We start from the raw sequence: 21634 nt of genomic DNA on the forward strand, positions 1-21634 counted from the left end.
GGAAGCAGAACACACCAAGTACACTTTTAAAAGTTAGTATTTCTCTAGCTTATCATAAGTCAGCTGATGGCCATAGTTCAGTTCAAGTTAGTTGTCATTCCTACCATATCCATAAAACACATGCATACAAAGTACCATTTCTAGAAATTTTGAAGGTAATTGAAATTATGAAGGTGTTCATTTTGGTTCATTATAAATTGTACAGAGACCTCTGGTGCTCATTGAAGCCTCTGCTACAACTTAATGACCGTATGATAACCTCTGTTATTTGTGTGCCACGTCTCAGGTGATCAATGACTAAATACAGTCGACCCTTTTCACCTTTTCTACATTGAGACTTAATGTTAATTATTGATTACAATTATCTGCAGTTTTGGTGAGGACACTATCCTTTGTTCTTTTGCTTGTAGAGCTTAAACGTGATGGGTTTGGTGTTAGTTAAATGGTGCTCTGCCCAAAATATAATTAGGCAATATATTTTTATAAAATATACTTTATATATTTATTTTACCTCAGTATTTTATATGGTGAGGTTATAGTCTCAGGCTGTAATTAAAGGGCAGAATCATAATTTATCATAAGTATCATAAGTATAGTAACAAAAAAAGGGACTTTGGCACTAAAAAGATTAATGTTGAAAGATATCTACTTGATTTGACTCATTTGGACGCTGAAGCTTCATATTAGCTTCAGATAAACTTTTAAATACATTTTTGTACAAAAGGAGGACTGTGGACTTTGTCCCCCATCGCTTGCATGGTAAGTGCATTATGAAGGGATCTTCTTGAGAAAGGGAGGGGACTTGAAACATTGTGAACTTATTCTTTCAAAATGTGAAACTTGTGCGGTAACTGGTTTCTGCCTTGGGGTGGCGCCCAGATCACATAACGCACACTGGAGGTAAGAAAGGTTGGTTGTGCCGTGGTTGCATTTACTGGTTTAGCTTGATGCCTGTGCAGCACCGTGTCCAATATGCGTTTAAATCATTATTATTATTATTTTCACATAAGTTGATTTAAGATCCTTGCAATCCTTTACTTAGATTACAATAAACTTAATATGAATATTACATGACTATGCATTTATTTGTTGTATGATATTTTATAGTTACAGTTATAGTTACAATCAAGTGTCTGGTTATTAAAAAAAAAGATTAAATAAAGTATGTTCGTAGACATGGTCAGAGTGCGCCTCGTGTTCGTTGGGAGAACATCTGTCCAACCATTGACGAAGGACTCCAAACTACATTGTGTGTTTTTCCGAGGATCCTTGAAGGCAGCACGAGGTTTGACAGCTAGACAGCCAAAACATGGCGGCTGCTAGCTAGAGCACCCAGTCGACGGGACACCTTTATCTTCTATTATCATTGTCAGCAGTCAGGGAATAAACCTGGGCCGGTAAGGATTCACGGACAAAGACTGTAAACGGCTGCGGAGAATTTTTTTTTATTTGCCTTTTCAGTTCTCCGGTATGTAAATGCGGTTTGTGAGCCACGGCAGACGGCGGCAGACAGGAGAAAGCTGACGGACTGTGTATACCTGGTTTCCTCACCTACTCTGGCGATATGCTGCACAGGTAAGACACGGTCCCACCCTGAGACATGTTACTCCTATGCTTACTCATTTCTGTTTGTTTCAGCGTCCGGTGACACGTCGCTCCAGGCTAAATATAACCGGTACTCAGAGATAAAGAATGAGGAGAGAGTAGCTAGTTGTTTATCAAAGATAAGGGCAGAATTTATCTTAGGTGTCCTCCTCCACTGAAAGATTAGTTACCACATTAGCCCGGAAAGACAGACATAATACGGAGCTTATATTCTGACCCATAAGCTCATTTATTCATTGTAATTGTCTCTATTACAGTATCATGAGAAAAAGGCCTTTGTTTGTAATGTAAAAGAAACAGTCAGTCAGTCTGCTGGCTGTCACAGCATCCTTTGTTTTGTCTAAAGTGACCTGTGCTCACAGTGGGATTATGGCTCCATCCAGGGGTGATTCATACACAGTCATAATACCCCATCGCCTAATATTCAGAACCTCTCAGACATACCAGCAGAGGCACAAAATGTGACTGAGAGACTCAACAAGAACAGTATCAGCCTGACAAAGGTACTGTAGTAGTATAACAGTTATATAAGGTATGAAAACACAATGCATTGATGGGTCCCAGGAAAACAGCAGGCTCCATCACTGTGCAGAAGAGGTTTGGCTTGTCATTGGGTCAATTAAAATAAAAAGTAATGTCAACACACCAGACAATCGATCATGTTTTTAAGCAGAAATGTCTAAACTAGGGCTGCAACTAACCATTATTTTCATTATTGATTAATCAGCCTGTTATTTCCTGGATTATTTCTGTAAACTGAAAATAATGAAAAATCTCTGTTCTTACAGAGCTGAAGCCGATGTCTTTAAACGTTTGTACAACATCAACAGTCCAAATTCTCACATTTGAGAAGCTGCAAACAGCAAATGTTTAGCATGTTTACTTAAAAAACAACTAAAACAATCATTCGATTATCAAAATAGTTGCAGATTAATTTTCTGTCGGTCGACTAATTGATTAATGGACTAATCGTTTCAGCTCTAGTCCAAACTTCTCAGGATCCTCACACTCAAATGTGATTATTTACTGCTTTTCCTGACCATGACAGTAAAGAAATATCTTTAGGGTTTGGACTGCTGATCAAACAAAAACAAGCAGTTTGAATATATCCACATTAGCTCTGGAAAATCATGTTGGGCATTTTTCTTTGTTGTCTGACATTTTATGGACGGATTAAATTCAACAGACAGATGAATTAATGATGAAAATAATCATTAGCTGCAGTCCTACACTCCATCAGTCGGGCTCTTGTTTAGGCAAAATATGAGTCAGTCCAGAATAAAAGGCACATGAAAACCATCCCTAGCATGATGCTACCATCAGCACCGTACAGCCAAGCATGGTGGTTGCAGCATCATGCTGGGGATGCTTCTCATCAGAGGGAGGCTGAGGAGACTGAATTGAAGGAAATAAAAAAAAGAGAGAATTTTGAAGGAAAGCTGCTCCACAGTGCACACACAGCCTAACCTAACAGAGTGTCAGGACACCTGCTGGGACATCAGGATAAGTCTGTTAACCCCACTGAAAACCCAGAAAGACCTGCACAGTTCACCAACATCTGATCTGCAGGGACATATAAGAGAAACATACACCAAACCCAAGATGATTCAAAACTTCATTGCTGCCAGTGGTGCATCTACAAAGTGTCTATCTACTCAATTGAAGTGTAGGATGTGTGTAACATTAATTCTGTTCTAATCTCTGATCACCTATTTGTAGAGTAGCTCTGACTTGTTGACTCATGGCTGAAGCTTCTGCCAAGAAGGAAAACAAAGTTCACTGTTGTGAGTCTGAGCTTAAGGGCTGGTTTGAATATCACACTGCTGCTGGTATCTTCACTGCTGAGAGCCAGAGCATGTGACTCTGCTATCTGTCTGTATGTCTTTGTTGGGAGTGACTGGCCTGAAGAACTGCCAGAGAACCTGCTGTTGCTAGCCTGCTAGTAAATGCCAGGTTATTTGTCATTACCCAAGTTTTAGCTGTGTAAAGCTCCAGTATGTGGAGTTTAGTGGCATCTAGTGGAACGGACTTGGCAGAAATGGAATATAACATTCATCAGTATGTTTGAACTAGTGTAGAATCTACTCATGGAAGGAAACTCTGTCTGTATGTCCTTCACGGATCTCTTAAACTGTTCATCGGATCGTCTCCACACTCGGCGGGTGTATGGCTGGGGTTTAATATTGATAAAGTTTGAATAAAGCTCCACTCTTTGCAGGGGCAGGGTGGAGCTTCAGGGCTCTGCTGACTTGAGTCTAGCATGTCGGGGAGAGAGAGCAGAGAGGAGGCGTGACATGAGTCAGAGAAAAAGAAGGCAGTGAAAACAGAGCTTTTAATCAAGAATGGACATTCTGACCCCGTGTCTTGACAGAAAGCGTAGCGTTAGCAGCAAGTGGCAGCTTCACTGTCTGTTATCCTGCTCAAATGTGCACAGTGATACAGTCAACATGAGAAAATGGTAAATGTACATATTTTCAGCCCATTGTAAACCATTCTAAACTTGAACTTTGCCCATGTGCTACACGTTGTCACATACAGTAATATAATCTAATAATGCTTTGCCCTGATGACATATCAAACCTCTTCTTTTCTTCATGTATTATTTGAGGTGATTAAATCTTTCTTCACTGTTGCATTAAATTCATATTATCCAGATCATTCAGGTCAAACATAATCAGAGCAGAAACCTTCAGGTATGCAATGACTTTTCATGTTCACTCTCAACTAGAGCTACAACTTCTGATTATTGAGTAAACTGATTAAGTCATTTATTGTTTGGTCTATAAAACATCTGAAAACAATGAAAAATGCCCATCGTAATTTCAAAGAAGTTAATGTCATCACATCTTGTGTCAAACCAACAGTCCAAAACCCAAAGATGTTCAGTTTATTGTAATGTTAAGATGAGGAGATGTATATGAAGATGTATTTGAGAAGACAGAACTGTCAGATGTTTGGCATTTTTGTTTGAAAGATTGCTTAAATAATCAATCACTGATTAGTTGTCTTTTGATCAACTCGATTAACAGGACTAATCATCATCTCTAGCCTCAACCACAGGTCTCAGCAGGAAATAGTAACATTATGGATAACATTAGCCCTCCTTTGCAGACAACCAATGTACAAGGTAGAAACGTGGATCTACCTACCAAGTGAATTTCTCAGTTTTCATCTGCTTTTCTGTCTTATCCAAACATGACTGAACCAGTTGACCAGCAAGGTGCCTGCAGGCTTTCTTCCTTCCTCCCAAACACATGAAGTCTGTTGCAGCTGTCCAACACACTCAGTGGCGTCTGGGTGGAGACATGCATTCCACTGCTAAATACCAAACATGCTGCAGGTTCCTATGAAGGGCCTGTTTGAGGGGATGTGGAGAAAGTTTAGTAGAGACAGGAAGTGCTGTGGTCTCTGAGATCATAACCTCACAATGATTGATCAAAGGAAAACCCCGTACTTCCTCCTCTCAGCTGTTATGACGGTCAGATGAAAGTCAAGGCTAATTAGCACTGCAGCATCATTTGAAGCAGGAATCCAGTGCGTTCACTCTAATTATAGTTTTCTTTCCCTCTCTGCAGGTAAACACAAGCTTCTCTGTGAACCAGCCCCCTCCCTCACTCCTTCCTCATCCCCGACCCCCTTGCTGATGATGTCATCACCACCGGCGAAGCCCTCCGTCACCTCCCCCTCCCCCGGGTCCCGGCTGCGGCCCTCCGAGGCCCTGGACGCTCTGTCCGTGTCTTCCCTCCTGTCTGGGGATTTAGACGACGACGGGGACGGAGGAAGAGGAGGGGATGAGGAAGGGCTGGGAGACCTAGAAGTGAACCCGTATGACGGTTTACCCTTCTCTTCGCGCTACTACGCCCTGCTGGAAGAGAGGCGGCAGTTTCCCATATGGAGGCTCAGACAGAGTGTACTGGAGAAGCTTGAGAGCCACAACATGGTGCTGCTCAGTGCACCCAGTGGAGCTGGAAAAAGCACCCAGGTAACCAGGGACCAACGGTGTCACAGGCCAGATAACGAGGGTGCAAGCTCTAAACATCAACCTTTTGTTCATCTTAAATTGACACAGTTTATTGTAATTAGAGTAGATGATTTCAACACTAACAGTTAGCTATGTCTAATATTTCCATGACATTGTTTCATAATGATTCAGTACTGATACAAACTACTGCCTAATTTAACACTCAACTCATGTAACTTCATAAGCTCAATTCACCTTCACGTCTTTAATGCTGCCTTTTAACACAAACAGCCACTTTGCGTGCGAGAGCTTTAAACACAATGTAAGATTAACATAATCATTTCAAATCAGGCGACATCTGACTTAAAAATACAACACTAAAAATAAAGCAGCTTGGCAACACTGAACTGTGAAATTTGATTCTGCAGACACAATTCAGTCAATTCTACCGTGTCCAAGAGAACTCAATCAGCTGCAAGTGAAGAGCATATAATTCAATTCACATTTATTTATATAACACCAAATCATAACAAAAGTCATCTGAGGGCACTTTTCACATAGAGCAGGTCTAGACCGTACTCTGTAATATACAGAGTCACAACATTCCCTCATGAGCGGCACTTGGTGACAGCGGTAAGGAAAAACTCCCCTTTAACAGGAAGAAACCTCAAGCAGAACCCGGCTCTAGGTGGGCAGCCATCTGCCTTGGTGGCACAGAGAAGCATAATAACAACAATGCTAACAATAACAACAATAACAATAATAGAGATGACTAGTAATAATAATAATAGCAGGGGAAGGTGTGAAGGCAGGACCACGCCGTCATCACTCAGGTACAAGCAAATGAAGAGGACCTCTTCATCACTTTGACAACACATACATGCTGAATATAGTGACAAATCTATAAAGAAAGAAAGCACAACAACATCATCAACAACATCATCAACAACATAAGGGTGCAAATGTAGAAAGGAGCTAAGTTATACCAAAGTACAACTTGAACTAAATTGAATGCTGGTATTTAATAATAGGGTAATGATAGCTGTAATATCAGAATCATGTTCAGAATATTAAAACTAAAATAGATAGTCCCCTTGAAATATGTGTTGTCTTTATTTGAGGTGTGTTTCTCAATTGTTGTCAAAGTGGTGAAGATGTTTTCTTAATTTGCTTGTGTTTGTCTATTCGCGTATGTTCTCTTAAGTCGCAGTGTGTTGACCTCTCTGGGCCACCATACATTTCTGCTGCATTGAGGTTTAATTAAGTCCGTGCAGATGGCAGAAACCAAAAGTGAAAACATTTAGATGTTTCGACTGTAGACCACAGAAACCTGTTTGATATGGAAGTAAGCCAGACATCCCAACCAGCTTCCTCATCATCACAGCAGATCATGAACCAGGTTATTGTATCACAGTAACTATTGCTTTATATGATATGATGATGTCATTAAAATACCGGCAAAAACACATAGGCTAAACATGTGTTTATAACTGTGAATGAATAGTATATTTTCATATATTGACACACGTATATTTCCCAGCTGACACTTGGAGCATTATACTGCTAAACCCGTACAGTACTCTCTTTATAGCAGATGTGTCATTGCGTGTTGGGCCTTTCCCCTGTGATGACCTGGTTATCATTATACCTGCTGCTCAGCCCCACCCCCCCTCAGGCTAATGAATGGCTACACTAAACCACTCCAATAGACTTACACTGTCCTGCTGTAACCTGAACACTCATTTCATCAAGAAACACTCTGGGCTCTCCTTTCCAGCTCCTTCCTGTCCATCTGCACTTTTAATGCTACTGTCATGTGTCTCTAAAGAAAAGAAAACACTTTCTCCTGCCGCATCTCGATCTTTCTGCGGACACACAGACGTATTATCACAGTCGTTGTCAGGTCCCTGTCACTTCGACCTTTGCGCTTCTAACTGTCGGCTGCATGTTAATGTCAATTATTTCTCTACCTGTGTGCTCTCACTGAGGGTTGAGTAAGAACAACTGATATCTTGCTCAGACTGTACTGCAACCTGTATCTGTCTCTGTCCTTCTCGTTAGATCTAATGCAGGGTTTGATTAAATATTTATCCAAGGGTCATGTTTATTTGTTCACTCCACACTTAAGTTTCCTGTTCATTTATTACTGGAACATGTACACACCTGCAGCACTGTGAGCCATGTAGATAAAAGCATCGAAGTAATGGCTGATGCTCCACTCTGACCGCCTACATCATGTTTTTAAAATGAGACAATGTTTTGAGGAAGACACCCTGAGGTAGCTTCATTCATTACCATATGTTGTATGATAGGGTTTCATTTTTATTTTATAGGTTTAAAGGTACCCTGTCAGGTTTAAAGCTACCCTGTGTAATGTTTGATCACTAGTTGAGTTATGGAGCAATGTTTTCCCTGATTTGTTTGTAGCTTGTGCACATGCACGAGGACACGCATGCAAGCGCCAGGAAACATGGCAGTGTACCAACAAAAGGCAGAGAAGAAGAAGACTGCTAGTTAGCAAACAGAGGCAAATGTTTTATGAGGAAGAAAATACATTCTTCACACGTGTTAGTCCTCAAGGATACACACAGTGTGTTTTAGTAAAAATCACTGAATGTAAACATTAACTTTTCACTAGAAAACTCCACAGGCAACCTTTAATCTTGGGATTTGTGTTTTCACAAACTGCATAGTTAGCATTATGCACTACACTACCTTAATTGACTTTTGTGAGCTGAAATTTTCTCTGTGTTTTTCTCACTTCTTTAAGCTCAACTAATTAATATTTTTTATATTAATAGGTCAAATAACTACATGTAAAGGGAAAGAGGTCACTTCTACTGATGTAGTGACCTTTTTAGGCTATTTTAGCTCATTATTTTGATTTTATTGCACAATTACTGTGTCCTTGTGTCTCTGTGTTTTCATCACCCTTTTTTCATCATTAGCTGGCAGCTGTTTTCAGCTGACAAGCTCTGATAAACTCACTGTACACTACCTGCTCAGCACCAAACAGAAAACAGACACAGTTATCAACCAGCTGGTGAACATAGTGGAGCATTTAACAGATATTTCTGTCAGGAATTTGTGTAGAACAAACAGAGCTGAAAGGAGAGTGAATATTGGACTTAGTGACCAGAAATACTACTCCCAACGTTAAATACTAATGTTGCTATGTGTCTGCTGGATGTGTAAATAGGCATCTCTTTGCTTACATGTCTGACATTACAACTTAATAAAGGATAGTCAGTATTCTTCAGGTTGTTGTGGAGGTCTTCTGCCCCCAAGTGGCTAAAAAAATTCACTTGAGGGCTAACAATTATTGCAGCTGTTACACCTTGAAGTAAATTCTAGTCAAAATTTAGATTGCTTGTTTATGAGATTGGTGTGAGGCCCTTTTACAGGCCCGACTAACCAGTCTTGACTAGTCCTCTTACTATTTTTTTCCTCTTAGTGGGATATGTTGAACTACTCAGAACACTTTGAATAGACAGTGAAAGCTGAGCATTATAAGAAGTAGGGAATGTCCATGACATCTGGGGTAAAAGTGCTCCACCTTCATGTCTCCAGTATTATATTACTACTTCCTCCTGTTGTTGACCTCTCTTTTTCCTGTTCTTCCTCCTGTCATCCCTCCAGGTGCCACAGTGGTGTGTGGAGTACGCTTTGTCCTATGAATTTTCTCAGGGACTGGTGTGCTGTTCTCAGCCGTATTCGGTGGCAGCAGTGAGTCTGGCTCTTCGTGTGGCTGATGAGATGGACCTCAGTCTGGGTCTGGAGGTGGGCTACAGGGTGTCTCATGATGACGGCTGTACACCCGACACCTTGCTCAGGTTAGGACACATGATCATGACATTTCATTAACATGTTATTATTTTTCCCACTACAGGGTAATGATTTTCATATTCAGTTGCACTTCTACAGCTACTAACAAAACAGAAAACAGTTTTCCTGTTAATCATTCACAGGAGAGGTACTTAAGCTTCTGATATCAGTGTTTTTTTCATTAGTCATGTTATGCCATAGTGATGTCATAACATGGTAAACGGGTTGGTACATGGTAAATGGGTTGTATTTATATAATGCCTTCTAGTCTTTTGACCACTCAAAGCATGAAACAAAAGACTTTTTAAAGAAAATGATACGTCTGTTTTAATGGATCCAAGCAATGTCTAAAATCCAAAAAATAAGACATTTTATATTTAACATAAACATGAAACATTTTTAAAGATGAATATATAAAATAAACAATTAACTCTAGGTCATATAATGATAAACAGTTATAATATGCAGTGCAGTCTTTGCAGAACTTGATAAGACTTGTTAATCTGTGATGGTGCAACAAAACAGTTTTTTTTACATTTCTGACTTGTATTCATACACAAGAAAACTTTCTTGTCTTTCATGTCATGATATATCTACAGTAAAATTGCTTTAGAATCTAAAGTCCAGTCACCCTTGGCTACATACAGATGGAGAAGAGGAGAGAAGAGCTCAGTGCATTGTGGGAAGTCCCCCGGTAGTCTAGGCCTATAGCAGCATAACTAAGGGCTGGTCCGAGGCAAGCTTGGTCGGCTTTAACTATGAGCTTTATCAAAAAGGAAAGTTTTAAGCCTACTCTTAAACATAGAGAGGGTGTCTGCACCCCGGACTGAATCCGGTAGATGGTTCCATAGAAGAGGAGCCTGATAGCTGAAGTCTCTGCCTCCCATTCTACTTTTAAAGACTGTAGGAACCACCGGTAAGCCTGCATACTGGGAGCGCAGTGTTCTAGTGGGGTAATAGGGTACTATGAGCTTGCTAACAGTCTTCTTCATCAACACAACTCAAGTACAACTAATTTCTCAACAAGACATCACAATTCAAAATGTGCTCAAAAAACATTTGAGAAAACCATTGAGTCATTCATTGCTTTACTTTGTAGCTCACTGCTGATCTCTATCATGTGTAATTGTCTTTTCCTCCCTGAAGGTGATGTAGATCATATCATTGGATTTCACCAGTATTGTATGATAATGTTACATGGCCTTTCATTCACTTACAGACACACCTTGAGTCTTTGTTCTCTGTTTTCCTGCAGTTTTTTTTATCCAGCGTGACAGTAAAAGTGTCACAGTATTATCATATACTGAAAGTTGATCCCTGTGTTTCTGTTCCTGCACTCTGAAATGACGGCATGAATAAATGTACATCCAGAAAAGTTTTACTTTTCAGCCATTTCACTTCATCTCTTGTGCTCTCATGATAGAGCTCCTGATGGTGATGGTGTTTTTTTATGACCCACTGAGCCACACTGCTGTCAAAATACTTTAAAATCTCTATTTAAAATATCTATATTTTAAAGGATACTTGTTCTTTCCTCATCTATGTTTTCCTTTCTCTCTCTCCAGGTTTGTCAGTGACACTCTCCTGCTGGAGGAAATGATGTCAGACCCACTACTTCACCAGTATAGCGTGGTGGTCTTGGACGAGCTCCAGGAGCGCACCGTGCCCACCGACGTGCTGCTGGGTCTGCTGTGCGATGTCTGCCGCCAGAGACCAGACAACTTCCGGGTGGTTCTCCTCACCCATCCGACGCTGGCGCAACGTCTCGCCACCTTCCTGGGACCCTCTGTCCCTCACCTCTCCCTGGACAGCCTGCTCTCTGACCCCCCTACCAGAAGCCAGGAAGAGGGGGGTGAGGTAGACGAGGACAGCAAGGCTGTGGAGGTGAACAGGGTGGAGACACTGTACCGGGAGCCTTCTTCTGGGAAGGAACCTATGGCTGCTGCCTGTCACTTGGTGTTGGATCTGCACCGAAGGGGAGAGGAAGGAGATGTGATGGTGTTTCTGGCCAGTGCACAGGTACAAGTTTACTTTCATACATCAGAATACTCAGAACATTTTTGAAAAAGGCAAACAAACCCACCTATAAATATTTCTTTAAGTATCAGTATCATGTATGGTGAGCATTGAAGGCCCCATGAAAGGGAAGTTAGAGCGTCTTCAGCTTCTGTACTGTGACGTATTTCCCAGTGAAACAGAATATTTGAGCAGTGTACAGTTACAAGAGATATTTCAATCAAATCCTTTGCATTTGATTGGACTGCTAAAAAGTGGGCGGGGTTTGAGCTTTGCACAATATGGAGCTGCAGAGAAGAACTGAGCTCTCTCTTCATGCTCTGCCCCCCCAAATTCATGGAGGCGCATTGCCAAGGCAACGACCAAAAGAGAAATATGGCAGAATCCAGAGTGATGCGTCAGCTGTAGAGTCACTCCTGTTCCTCTCACACTTTATCATGAGCAGAAAAAAATGTTTGTCTCTTGTGAGCACAACAGTCCATCCACACTCTCCACCTCTCTGCTGCCTCCCCACTTCTCACTTCACCTGCGTTCAGCGATACGGTTCATAAGTTGAAAACACAAACAGCTGCCTGCTCAGATTACTCTTCACTAAACGCAACAGAAACAGACTCAGAGCGTAAAAACAACACAGGGGGTCTCAGTGAGATTGTCTCAGATTCAGTGTGGGTCAGTTGATACAGTTGAAAACACTTTCTTTGTGAACTGGCCACAGCCTCTCTCTTCAGTTCACTAGCTCTACCCCACCATTCAACGGGTGCTGGAGACGAGAGACCGCCGCTCTGATGACTCCCCCCCCCCCCCCTGTCCTGTGCACGAGCATGAACGCCCCCTGCTGATATGCCAGAGTAGTGTTGTAAACACAGTGGCTCTTGTCTGAGCCACATACCCATTTACAGAGCCAGAGCTGTGTATGAACACAGCACACACACACAGAACGGACAGCTAGTGGACCGAGAAGAGATATTCGCTGAATTTGACAAAAAGTGTATTGAACAATCTCTCTCCAGAATCACTGACTCTACCTTTAACAGAGACACAGTGCATATATCATCCTGAGAGAAAAAAAAAAGAAAAAGCCTACCCAGATTCTTTAATCCCAAACTAAAACATTTTTCTAGAGTACAGTAAAGAAAAAGCCTGTTTAACAGTAGTTAAGTGAGTCTTTTATAGTCCATGAGGCTGTGTTATTGTGGCCCCTGTTTCATTGTAGGTGTTGTGAGGATCTCAATGTGCCAAAATGCAAAAAAATGTAACCATTATACAACTGATTTGAAGTAAAACTAAACCTTTTGGTGTTTTGCAGTGAAAGCTCATCTGTTTTGCATTTTTAACAAAGGAAAACTGGTCAAACCAAAACTCATCCTGAGGTTTGCAGTTGAGTTTCACATCTTTTGTCTCGTAGAGGAGCAAAACAAGGACACCTCAGCCTCTGGTGCACTGCAGGTGTCTGGTGTCCTGGTTCACACTCACACACACACTTGAGGGGAATGATACTGTGTACAGCACGTCATTGTCGTCCTTCAATGTGCACAGCTATCTGTACATCGTGACGCCTCTCTCACTGTCTCAGAAGGAGCCCTCTGGATAGGCTGACAGCGGAGGGTCGTCAGTGTAAATACGGTTCACCTGGGCTGCCGAGCTATATATAAACCAGTCCATATGGTCATTGTTTATCTCCTTCACTCCTGCTGACATCCACCCCTGCATCATATTCTTTTGGTTCTGCACTTTGTATTAATTGTTCTGTGTTAGTTTCAGTTTTAATATTTGTTTAAAGCAAACTCTTGCGTGCACTCCCTCCTCACATTCCAGAGCCGGTTTGTGACAACATGTTGACCTGTACTGTATCAAACTATCTCATGCATGTTAAACTCCCATTATGTCAACATCGCCACACCTGCTGCTCCTTGTCACACTGTCTGTCCTGGTTTGCATAGAGACACAGTCTGGCATATGTACTAGATTTGTAAGTCAAAGTCCTATCTGATGATACAGATCTGTTCTGGTTAATCCTCATCGAAGGACACGCGCACACACACACACACACACACACACACACACACACAGAGTGTATGTGGAGGGTTTGAGAGTGAGTGTGAAAGAGTGGATTAAAACCGAGGCTCCATTTCTCTCTCCTACCTGTTTTATGTAGGAAATAGAAGAGTGTGTGTCTCTGCTGGAGAAGGAGTGTGTAGCTCTGAGTCCTCAACTGGGTCCCCTCAGGATCCTCCCCCTCCACGCTGGCCTGGGTGAGCTGACCCAGAGGGTGTACGGGTCTGACCCCGAAGCTTCTACGCTGAGGGAGAACGACAGCTCTGAGGGCATGGACGGCTCGGTGCTGGGAGCCGGAGGCCCGGGGGTCAAGAGGAAGGTTATCCTCACAGATGCCCTCGCAGAGGCTTCCTTCTCCCTGCCAGCCATCCGCTATGTCATAGACACAGGCCTTCAGCTCAAAACTGTGAGTTTGTGTTCATTACTGAAATAATGTCATTAAATGAGAACAAAATAATCCCACGGTACTTACTCTCATAAGGTTTTAATGTATTTAATCTCTGTGATAACTGGATGCTTGTTATTTTTGGATAAAGTAGACGCTAAATCAGGGAAAAATGCCAAATTTATTGTGGGAGACAATTATTTGATTAAAGGGGAACTTCACCAATTTTCCACATAAGCATGTTTCTAGGTGTTGGGGAGTACTACTGCATATGTGATAAAAGTAGTATAAAGCCTTTTGTGTCTCCAGAGTCAGCTGTGTGAAATCTGATGAACTTCCTCAAGTGATGTCACTTGATTAAAAAAAATCTAGGGGTGTGTAGTTAGAAAGAAGTGAGGTTAGCAGATCTCTGTAACCCACTCCTCATCTCTGTTGAAGGCTAGCAGCTCCAGGCTACGTTAGCTGCTACTAGCTTAAAACACCTGAAACAGTTTTGATTTTTTTTTTTGTCTGAGCAACAGTGCTAAATTTGTGAAGTTCTCTTTTAAAGTATTTCTGATATTTTTGTTCATTTTGTGCCACAGGTTTACAATCCTCAAATAAGAGCAAACTCACAGGTCTTGAGGACCATCAGCAAACACCAGGCTGACATGCGAACTCAAAGAGTGAACAGCCACCTTCCAGGTAGGTCAAAGGTCATTGCTATTAGTCAGACTGGATGTTACCTAACATAGTGCATATATGCAATGCAGACATTTCTTTGAAGTCTCGGATTTCACTTAAAGCTCATACATGTAGGATTTGAAACTGTCTGACTTTGGGGCCTCTAACTCAGATTTTGGCATCTAATTGTGTTAAGAAACAGTCCGTGTCATTAAATGTTAATCACAGGCTGAAAATGAAAATGTAAAACTATCTGATTGTGTCATGACTGTTTACTTCTTGCGTTTTCCTTGTTGGTCTTTAGGGCTGTCTCTGCGTCTTTACCCCCAGTCTCTGTATGACGATGGGATGGGGGAGGCCCACTGTCCAGGGGTGGTGGAGGAAAATCTCAGCCACTTGGTGTTGTTGCTCAAGAGGCTTGATATTGCCGACATGGGACAGTGCAAGTTCCTGGACAGACCAGGTAACCTTATCAGCTACTTTGAATAACAACTGTGATGCATCAAAAGAAAGAAAGAGTCGATGAGAAGCATAGATAATATTCTTAGAAGGTTAAGGTAGGTTTCGGATGCAGTCTGAAATTTTAGACCTTTGAGGACCTCTAATGCCTGTTGTTGCAGACCAGTTAGATTTCCCCCTTTGCTAAGAGTACTGAGATGCTCTTAGTGTTATTGAGGCCAGCAGACTGCAGCTTTAGTAGCAGTTGTGAAAGCCTGAAGGCAGAACAGGTTTGGCGAGGCCATGGAGGATTACTTTCAGATGGCCACAAACCGTTTTGTGACTTACAGTGAGGGGATCAAGCAGTGCATCCTCTGCTGTTCTCAAACTGGGGATATCTGTGAAAGGTTGGACAGACCACTTAGAGAAACTTCCAAGCACATAGAAGGTTAGACTTGGAGAAAGATACACCTTGTCCTCCTTTTTTTGTTTGTCATCAAGACACAGAAGAGCTGTGGAGAGTTTCTGTAGTTCATTGACATCAGGGTGGTGTCTCTACTGTTTGTCATCCTTGTTGCTTCAACAGAACATGATCATTGTGTACTACAGACATTAACAGCTCAGTCCAATGCAGTATCAGCACAGTCTGAGGCCATGGCTCTCTTAAGATTAAACGTGGCTTCTTTTTTTCTCTCTCTCCCTCTCCCTCTCCAAATTTCTTCTTCCCTCCCTCCCAGCCCCTGAGGCTCTAATGCAGGCCTTGGAGGACCTGGACTATCTGGCGGCACTGGATGATGACGGTAACCTGTCGGAGGTGGGCATCATAATGTCGGAGCTGCCGCTGGAGCCGCCTCTAGCTAAAGCCCTGATCGCTGCCTGCGAGTATGACTGTGTGGATGAGTTGCTCACGATAGCTGCCATGCTCACAGGTAAAAAAAAACAATAAATACCAGCGGTATTTATTGTTCAATTTTATAAGGGGGACTTTAATGTACTTTTTAGAAAATGACCATTTGGTGTGATCTTTGTCTTCTGTCAGCTCCTTCCTGCTTCGTGACGGCAGAGCCCAGCAGAGAGGAGGCTGCTGTCACTCACTGGCGACCTCTAATGCACACAGAGGGAGACCACATGACTCTCATTAATATTTATAAAGCCTTCATAGAACGTATGTACACTCCTGCCCTTATTATATACATACATTATTAGTTATAGGGTTCCCACTGATGGTGAAATACATTGAATTCAGTAATTTAACTGGACAGGTATTGTTATATTGTTATAACACAACTGTTGAATGTGTTTTAATATCAACTGGAAGGAATACAGTGTTTCAGTCTTGCATATGAAATGTAATGGCCTGGAATTTAGCATCATGACCACAGAGGGAACCCTGCAATAATGACTGGTACTCATGACAATAAAGGTTTCATCAACATACAGTAACGTGATAAATACATGAATTATTGAATGGTCTGTGTGTGATAATTGCAGATAATCAGGACGAGGCATGGTGCACGACAAACTTCCTCAGCCACGCCGCCTTACGATTGGCTGTGGTGATCAGGGCCGAGCTGCTGGAGGTGATGCAGCGAATAGAGCTTCCTGTTTCGCCTCCCGCTTTTGGATGCCAAGACAACTGCACGAATATCAAGCGTGCTCTCATCTCAGGCTTCTTCCTCAAAGTAAACACCCTGCTGTCTTTAACCCCGTTACCACAGAGGATTGCTTTTCTCTTCCTTCAATGCCATTATGTGTTCACTTTTCTTACATTTATACTTTTTTTTCTTTTCTGTTTTTTCTTTTTTGATGTACATTTTTAGCTATGCTAGCATAGGACTGAGTAATCATTCAGTATTATTGGATACTGACTTCAGCGGAATTATATCATGACCTGATCGTCATCATGTTAACACATTTCTGTGGGCTATAAATAAAACATTTTTTGTTTAACACATACGCATAGTTTAGTCTAGTTTAGAGGGAGAGCAAACATTTGCCATGTCATGATATATATCAATATCAGACAATATCATTTTCATATGATTTCAATCATATTACCTAGCTCTATGCTAGCAATGTGGCTCAAGCTATGACAGTGTCGCTAGGCACACCACCTCAGTCCAGACTGAAATATCTCAACAAAAACTGGATGGATTGCAATAAAAGTTAATACAGACATTCATGGTTTCCAGAGGAGAGCATCCTAATGACGCACTGACCTCTAGCACTACCAGTAGGTCAAAGTTTCCACTTCTCCAATGAATTATCTCAACATCTATTAGTTGGAATGGCAAAATATGATAAAAGACATGTGACAAGACAACAAATGTCCCATCATCCTCAGCTGTATTTTGTGTTTAGTGCTAATTAGTAAATGTTAGCATACTAATACATGAAGGTAAGATGGTAAACATGTTAAACATCACCATGTTAGCATTGTCATTGTGAGCATATTAACATGCTGATGTCAGCATTTAGCCAAAACACTGCCGTATATGAGTATGTCCTTGCAGAGCTGCTAGCATGGCTGTAGACTCTCTGTCAGTCTCAATGGTTCTGTTCTGCTTTACAGTAGCTTTGACCTTTTTCAAATTCATTCTGTTTATTAAAGCTGAACTGACAGCATGTTTAAGTTTTGTACTGTAGGTAATTTGACTCTTCGTTAGCTCAAATATTTAGTGTTTGTCCTCAAAAAAATTGAGATGAAAAACTGAATTTAATTTTAGTTATTTGGTTAGTTTTTTTTAGTTATTCACACAAATTACACAGCTCGAGTGTGTCTGCAGTGTGTTTATTTGCCCCAAAGAGCTGATACACCAATTGTACAAACAGTAGCTGAAGTTAGCTAGCAATGAACGCACTGACTCTGCATATTTCTTTCCTCGGTTACAATGTTTCACACCTCATCCCTCATCTTCTTGCTGTTAACTGTTGGAAATGTTCTTTTCCTCCTCAGGTGGCTCATGATGTGGACGGTTCGGGTAACTACCTCCTGCTAACTCACCGCCATGTGGCTCACCTGCATCCCTTCTCTTCCTACCTGTGTCGCCAGCCCCGTCCCGACCCCCCCAGCTGGGTCCTCTACCATGAATTCACCATCTCCCGCGATAACTGCATCCGCATCGCTTCCGATGTCCACCCTCAGATGTGAGTCAAACTGTGAGATTGGTTATAGGGATGTTTGTGCTGTGCAATTTAACCAGAACCCTTTTTCAATTTTCTTGATCAAAGTAAAGATTCTAAACATCCTTCTTGTCCAGTTTGTTAATGATGAACCAGTCCTCAGTCGAGCCAGCTGTTGGCTGATGTTAGAGAAGCCTTTTGACTTTGAACAGAGTCAGGCCAGTTGTTTCCCCCCATTTCCAGTCTTTATGCTAAGCTAGGCTAATTGCATCCTTGCTCCGGCTCTGTACTTCAACACACAGCCATGAGATTGATAGTAGAGCTGCAACAATTAGTCCAGCTTCTTAAATGTGAATATTCTCTGTTTTCTTTAGTCTTCTATGACAGTAAACTGAATACATTCGGGTTATGGACTGTTGATTGTGACAAAACAAAACATTTCAGAGAGGCTTTGACCTGAATTGCTCCTCCAGGTTGCATCTTGGCCTTTGGGAAACACTGGTCGAAATTTTTCACCATTGTCTGACATTTTATAGATCAAATGACTAATTGAGAAAATGATTGACTACTTCGCATCGATAATGCAACTAATTGTTAGTTGCACCCCTAATTTAATCAATCTTCTCATCTCACTCTTGTAAAGAAAGCCAATAAGTATTCCTTATGTGATTGCAGCCTCTAAAACTGTAAGAATTTCAGTTTTTATCTATGACTGTAAATCCCATCGTGATCCTCTCACTCCTCTGCTTCAGGCTGGTGGAGCTGGCCCCTCAGTACTACCTGGGAAACCTGCCATCGAGTGACGGCAAAGAGCTGCTGATGGAGCTGAGGCAGAGTCTGGAGCCTCACACGTACGAGCAGGACGGAGTGTCAGACACGCACAGCCGGACTCACAGAGACGGAGACGCTGATGGGACTCACAATCAGTCCAGCACTGAGCTCTGTGTCGTCCAGTGAGACGAGACAAAAGAGGAGACGGAGCCTCTCAGGAGAAGACACTAAACACACAGCTGTCACTTTATTGCTTGATCTGAGATTTGGTACTTTATATGAACTTCTCTGTGAAATCTCATCTGAAGTTGAATCATTTTGATGTATGATTTAAAATGGACTTTTATTGATAGTTGATACTATAAAACACTATTGTACAGTAATATAAATATTCAAACCTCTTCATTTTCTCCATATTTGGTTGTGCTATTGACTTATTTATAAATTTATTTAAATTTCAACTACTTTTCAATGTTTTATTACATTACTTTTTATTTTAAATGAGGGATTTCTGTGTTTCTGTTTGAGTAATTCTACAAAAAAAATGTCTAAAAATCATCACTTTGTCATTCTGGGGTGTTTCACTGATGGCAAAAAAAAATGATTTTAAATTGTCTGTAACATAAGAAAAGTGGGGAAAAGAATGGAGATATTAAACTGAATCTTTTGAGGTGTATTTTTTTGTAAAAAGCATTTGAGCAAAAAGCAATACACACTACTTCAACGAGCTGAGACACTGTTATCGGATGACCTCTGACATCTATGCAGATTCACAGACTGATAGACTGATGGCTTCTCAGGGCTCACTGTGATCTGTGATGACACGATGTAGCAGTGATGCACAGAGCTTCTATTTTCCTCTTTTTTATACTGTTTGTATAATGTTTGAGTTTCCTGCTTAGATCTTCGTTCTGCTTTTTTCTGTCCGACTTAGTGTCAATAATGAAAAATCTTTGTGTTAAGTGGATTCTTACGTCCTATTCTCTGTCAGTATAATGAGATTCAAATAAAAGTGTGGATTTTCATGTTTGACATATCTCAGCTGACTGATTTTTCACTCTCTTATCTTCACTGTGTGTAGTAATACCTCTGTCTCGTATTAAAGACAGCACACAGATTTATTTCTCAGTATTTCTGTTTTTTTCAGGTCAGGATGATGGTGTAACATATGTAGAATATAACAGTACAAGTACAGTAAGTATGTTGACAGTATTCCTCTTCCAACCAGGTTAGCATGCGTTCATGTCAGTGTGGACTTTGCTCTTTTGTAAAGGTTCTGTGTGCAGTAGGGTGTTTGTGTGCTTTGAAGCTGAACCTTCCTCTTGCCAGAGGCCTGTGCTGTTCAGTGTGTTGGTGAGCTGCAGCAATTCCTGCTTTCTCAACCTTGACAAGATGAAAGAACAAGAGGTGAACGCTGGATGCTTTTCTTTCTATATCAGTTTCCTTTCTATATCAGTATTAGGTGTCATTATTACAGCAGCTCATTCTGCTGATGATGAGAGGCCAGTGAATATCACTGGATGGGGTGAAAAACTGCCCTCCTCTTATCTCTTTTGCCTCATTTTATTCCATCCATATGCCCAGCATATGTCTTCAGTTAAAGCTTGTACACTTTAAGGATCACTCCATTGATTTAGTGCACTTCCATAAAGTTGAATGGCTTGTGAGAGACAAACTTTAAAAAAGAACAAAATCAAAATTGAAGCAGCAGATGCTGAGATATCCAACAACACTGGACAACTGGAAGGGAGGAAAAGTTGATTGAGTAGATTGAGAATGAAATCATCAAATCAAAGAGCTACAGTCCACATTACCCACGCCTCTCCTTCCAGGATCTCACCCTGGATTTTCTTTCTTTCTTTCTTTGCCTTTTCAACATAAATTACACCGAATATAAAAAATGCAAGCAGCTGGTTGCCGTCCATGTTTGTTCTGGTACAAAAACAGATGAGAATGCTAGCTGTCATAAGGTTTATGTTGCTTCCTGACTGTCAAAGACTAAAAACTCTGTCAAGTTGGTGGTAACGATCTTGTTTGTCCAGTCTTTGTTGGTTTTAGCTGGTCTTCAGTTATCTATTTACACATCATGCAGTTACAGAGCAACATTATCATTCATTTGGAGTCGTGTTTTTGTCCACTGGGTGAATGTAAGTCGAATATTCATTGTCCTTTTAGCTCTGTTTTGGTCTCCACCAGCTCCTGAGGGAAATGTCTGGCTCCTTGGCTGCTGAATGCTCCACTATGTTGTCTGCTGTTTTGTTCTGAGCAGGTTTATCTGAGCTTTTTCACTGAAAACAGCTTGAAACTAGCCAAAAAGATGCTAAAAGGCTCTGAAGAGCTGAGGGGAAAAGCACAGCTAGGTGATGACTCTCTTTAGCCCCTTTCACACATGCACTGCAACCCTGAAATTTTATGGACATTATCTAGAGGAGCTGTATGTGTGGATGCAAATGTCCGAATCTCCTGGTATGTTGAGGATGATTCTGCAGCAGCGGGTGGGATTTGTATCTGCTTTTTAAAAAACAAAATTTAAATATGGTCTGTTGATAGCAGAGCAATAGTTACAATTGAGGACACTGGGGTGATTTTATAGACTGATTTGATTATTTTTTAGACTCTATATGTTCGTATTGGACTACTTTTTAGTCGATAATATAATTCATAATGGATTTAGTGTTTCCTCTTCAGAATTTTGTCCCTTGAGGTAAATAGCCTAATGGCCTCGGCATTTCTGAAATGCTGGCTACAATGCTGCTTGTCAGAATTTCTTATTGATGAAAGTGATCAAAATA

The 21634-nt window shown here is 41.2% G+C and overlaps 1 protein-coding gene across 1 annotated transcript; it reads left to right on the forward strand.

Moving 5' to 3' along the window:
- Positions 1-1163: 1163 nt before the first annotated feature.
- Positions 1164-19872, forward strand: dqx1 (DEAQ box RNA-dependent ATPase 1). Its single transcript, XM_042396002.1, has 12 exons — positions 1164-1575; positions 5181-5587; positions 9206-9399; positions 10957-11410; positions 13563-13868; positions 14432-14531; positions 14815-14973; positions 15686-15877; positions 15988-16113; positions 16440-16630; positions 17905-18095; positions 18824-19872. The coding sequence occupies exons 2-12, from the start codon at positions 5249-5251 to the stop codon at positions 19026-19028; spliced, it is 2457 nt and encodes an 818-aa protein (XP_042251936.1). The 5' UTR covers positions 1164-1575; positions 5181-5248; the 3' UTR covers positions 19029-19872.
- Positions 19873-21634: the final 1762 nt, after the last annotated feature.

Source organism: Thunnus maccoyii, chromosome 19, assembly GCF_910596095.1.
Source record: "Thunnus maccoyii chromosome 19, fThuMac1.1, whole genome shotgun sequence".
Taxonomy (NCBI): Eukaryota; Metazoa; Chordata; class Actinopteri; order Scombriformes; family Scombridae; genus Thunnus; species Thunnus maccoyii.

Bases quoted from the DNA above. Each gene is read 5' to 3' on its own strand.
- dqx1 (XM_042396002.1), top strand. From the start codon at position 5,249: ATGATGTCATCACCACCGGCGAAGCCCTCCGTCACCTCCCCCTCCCCC. The intron at 11,411-13,562 runs GTACAAGTTTAC...TGTTTTATGTAG, and splicing joins TGTTTCTGGCCAGTGCACAG to GAAATAGAAGAGTGTGTGTC. The intron at 14,532-14,814 runs GTAGGTCAAAGG...GTTGGTCTTTAG, and splicing joins AGTGAACAGCCACCTTCCAG to GGCTGTCTCTGCGTCTTTAC.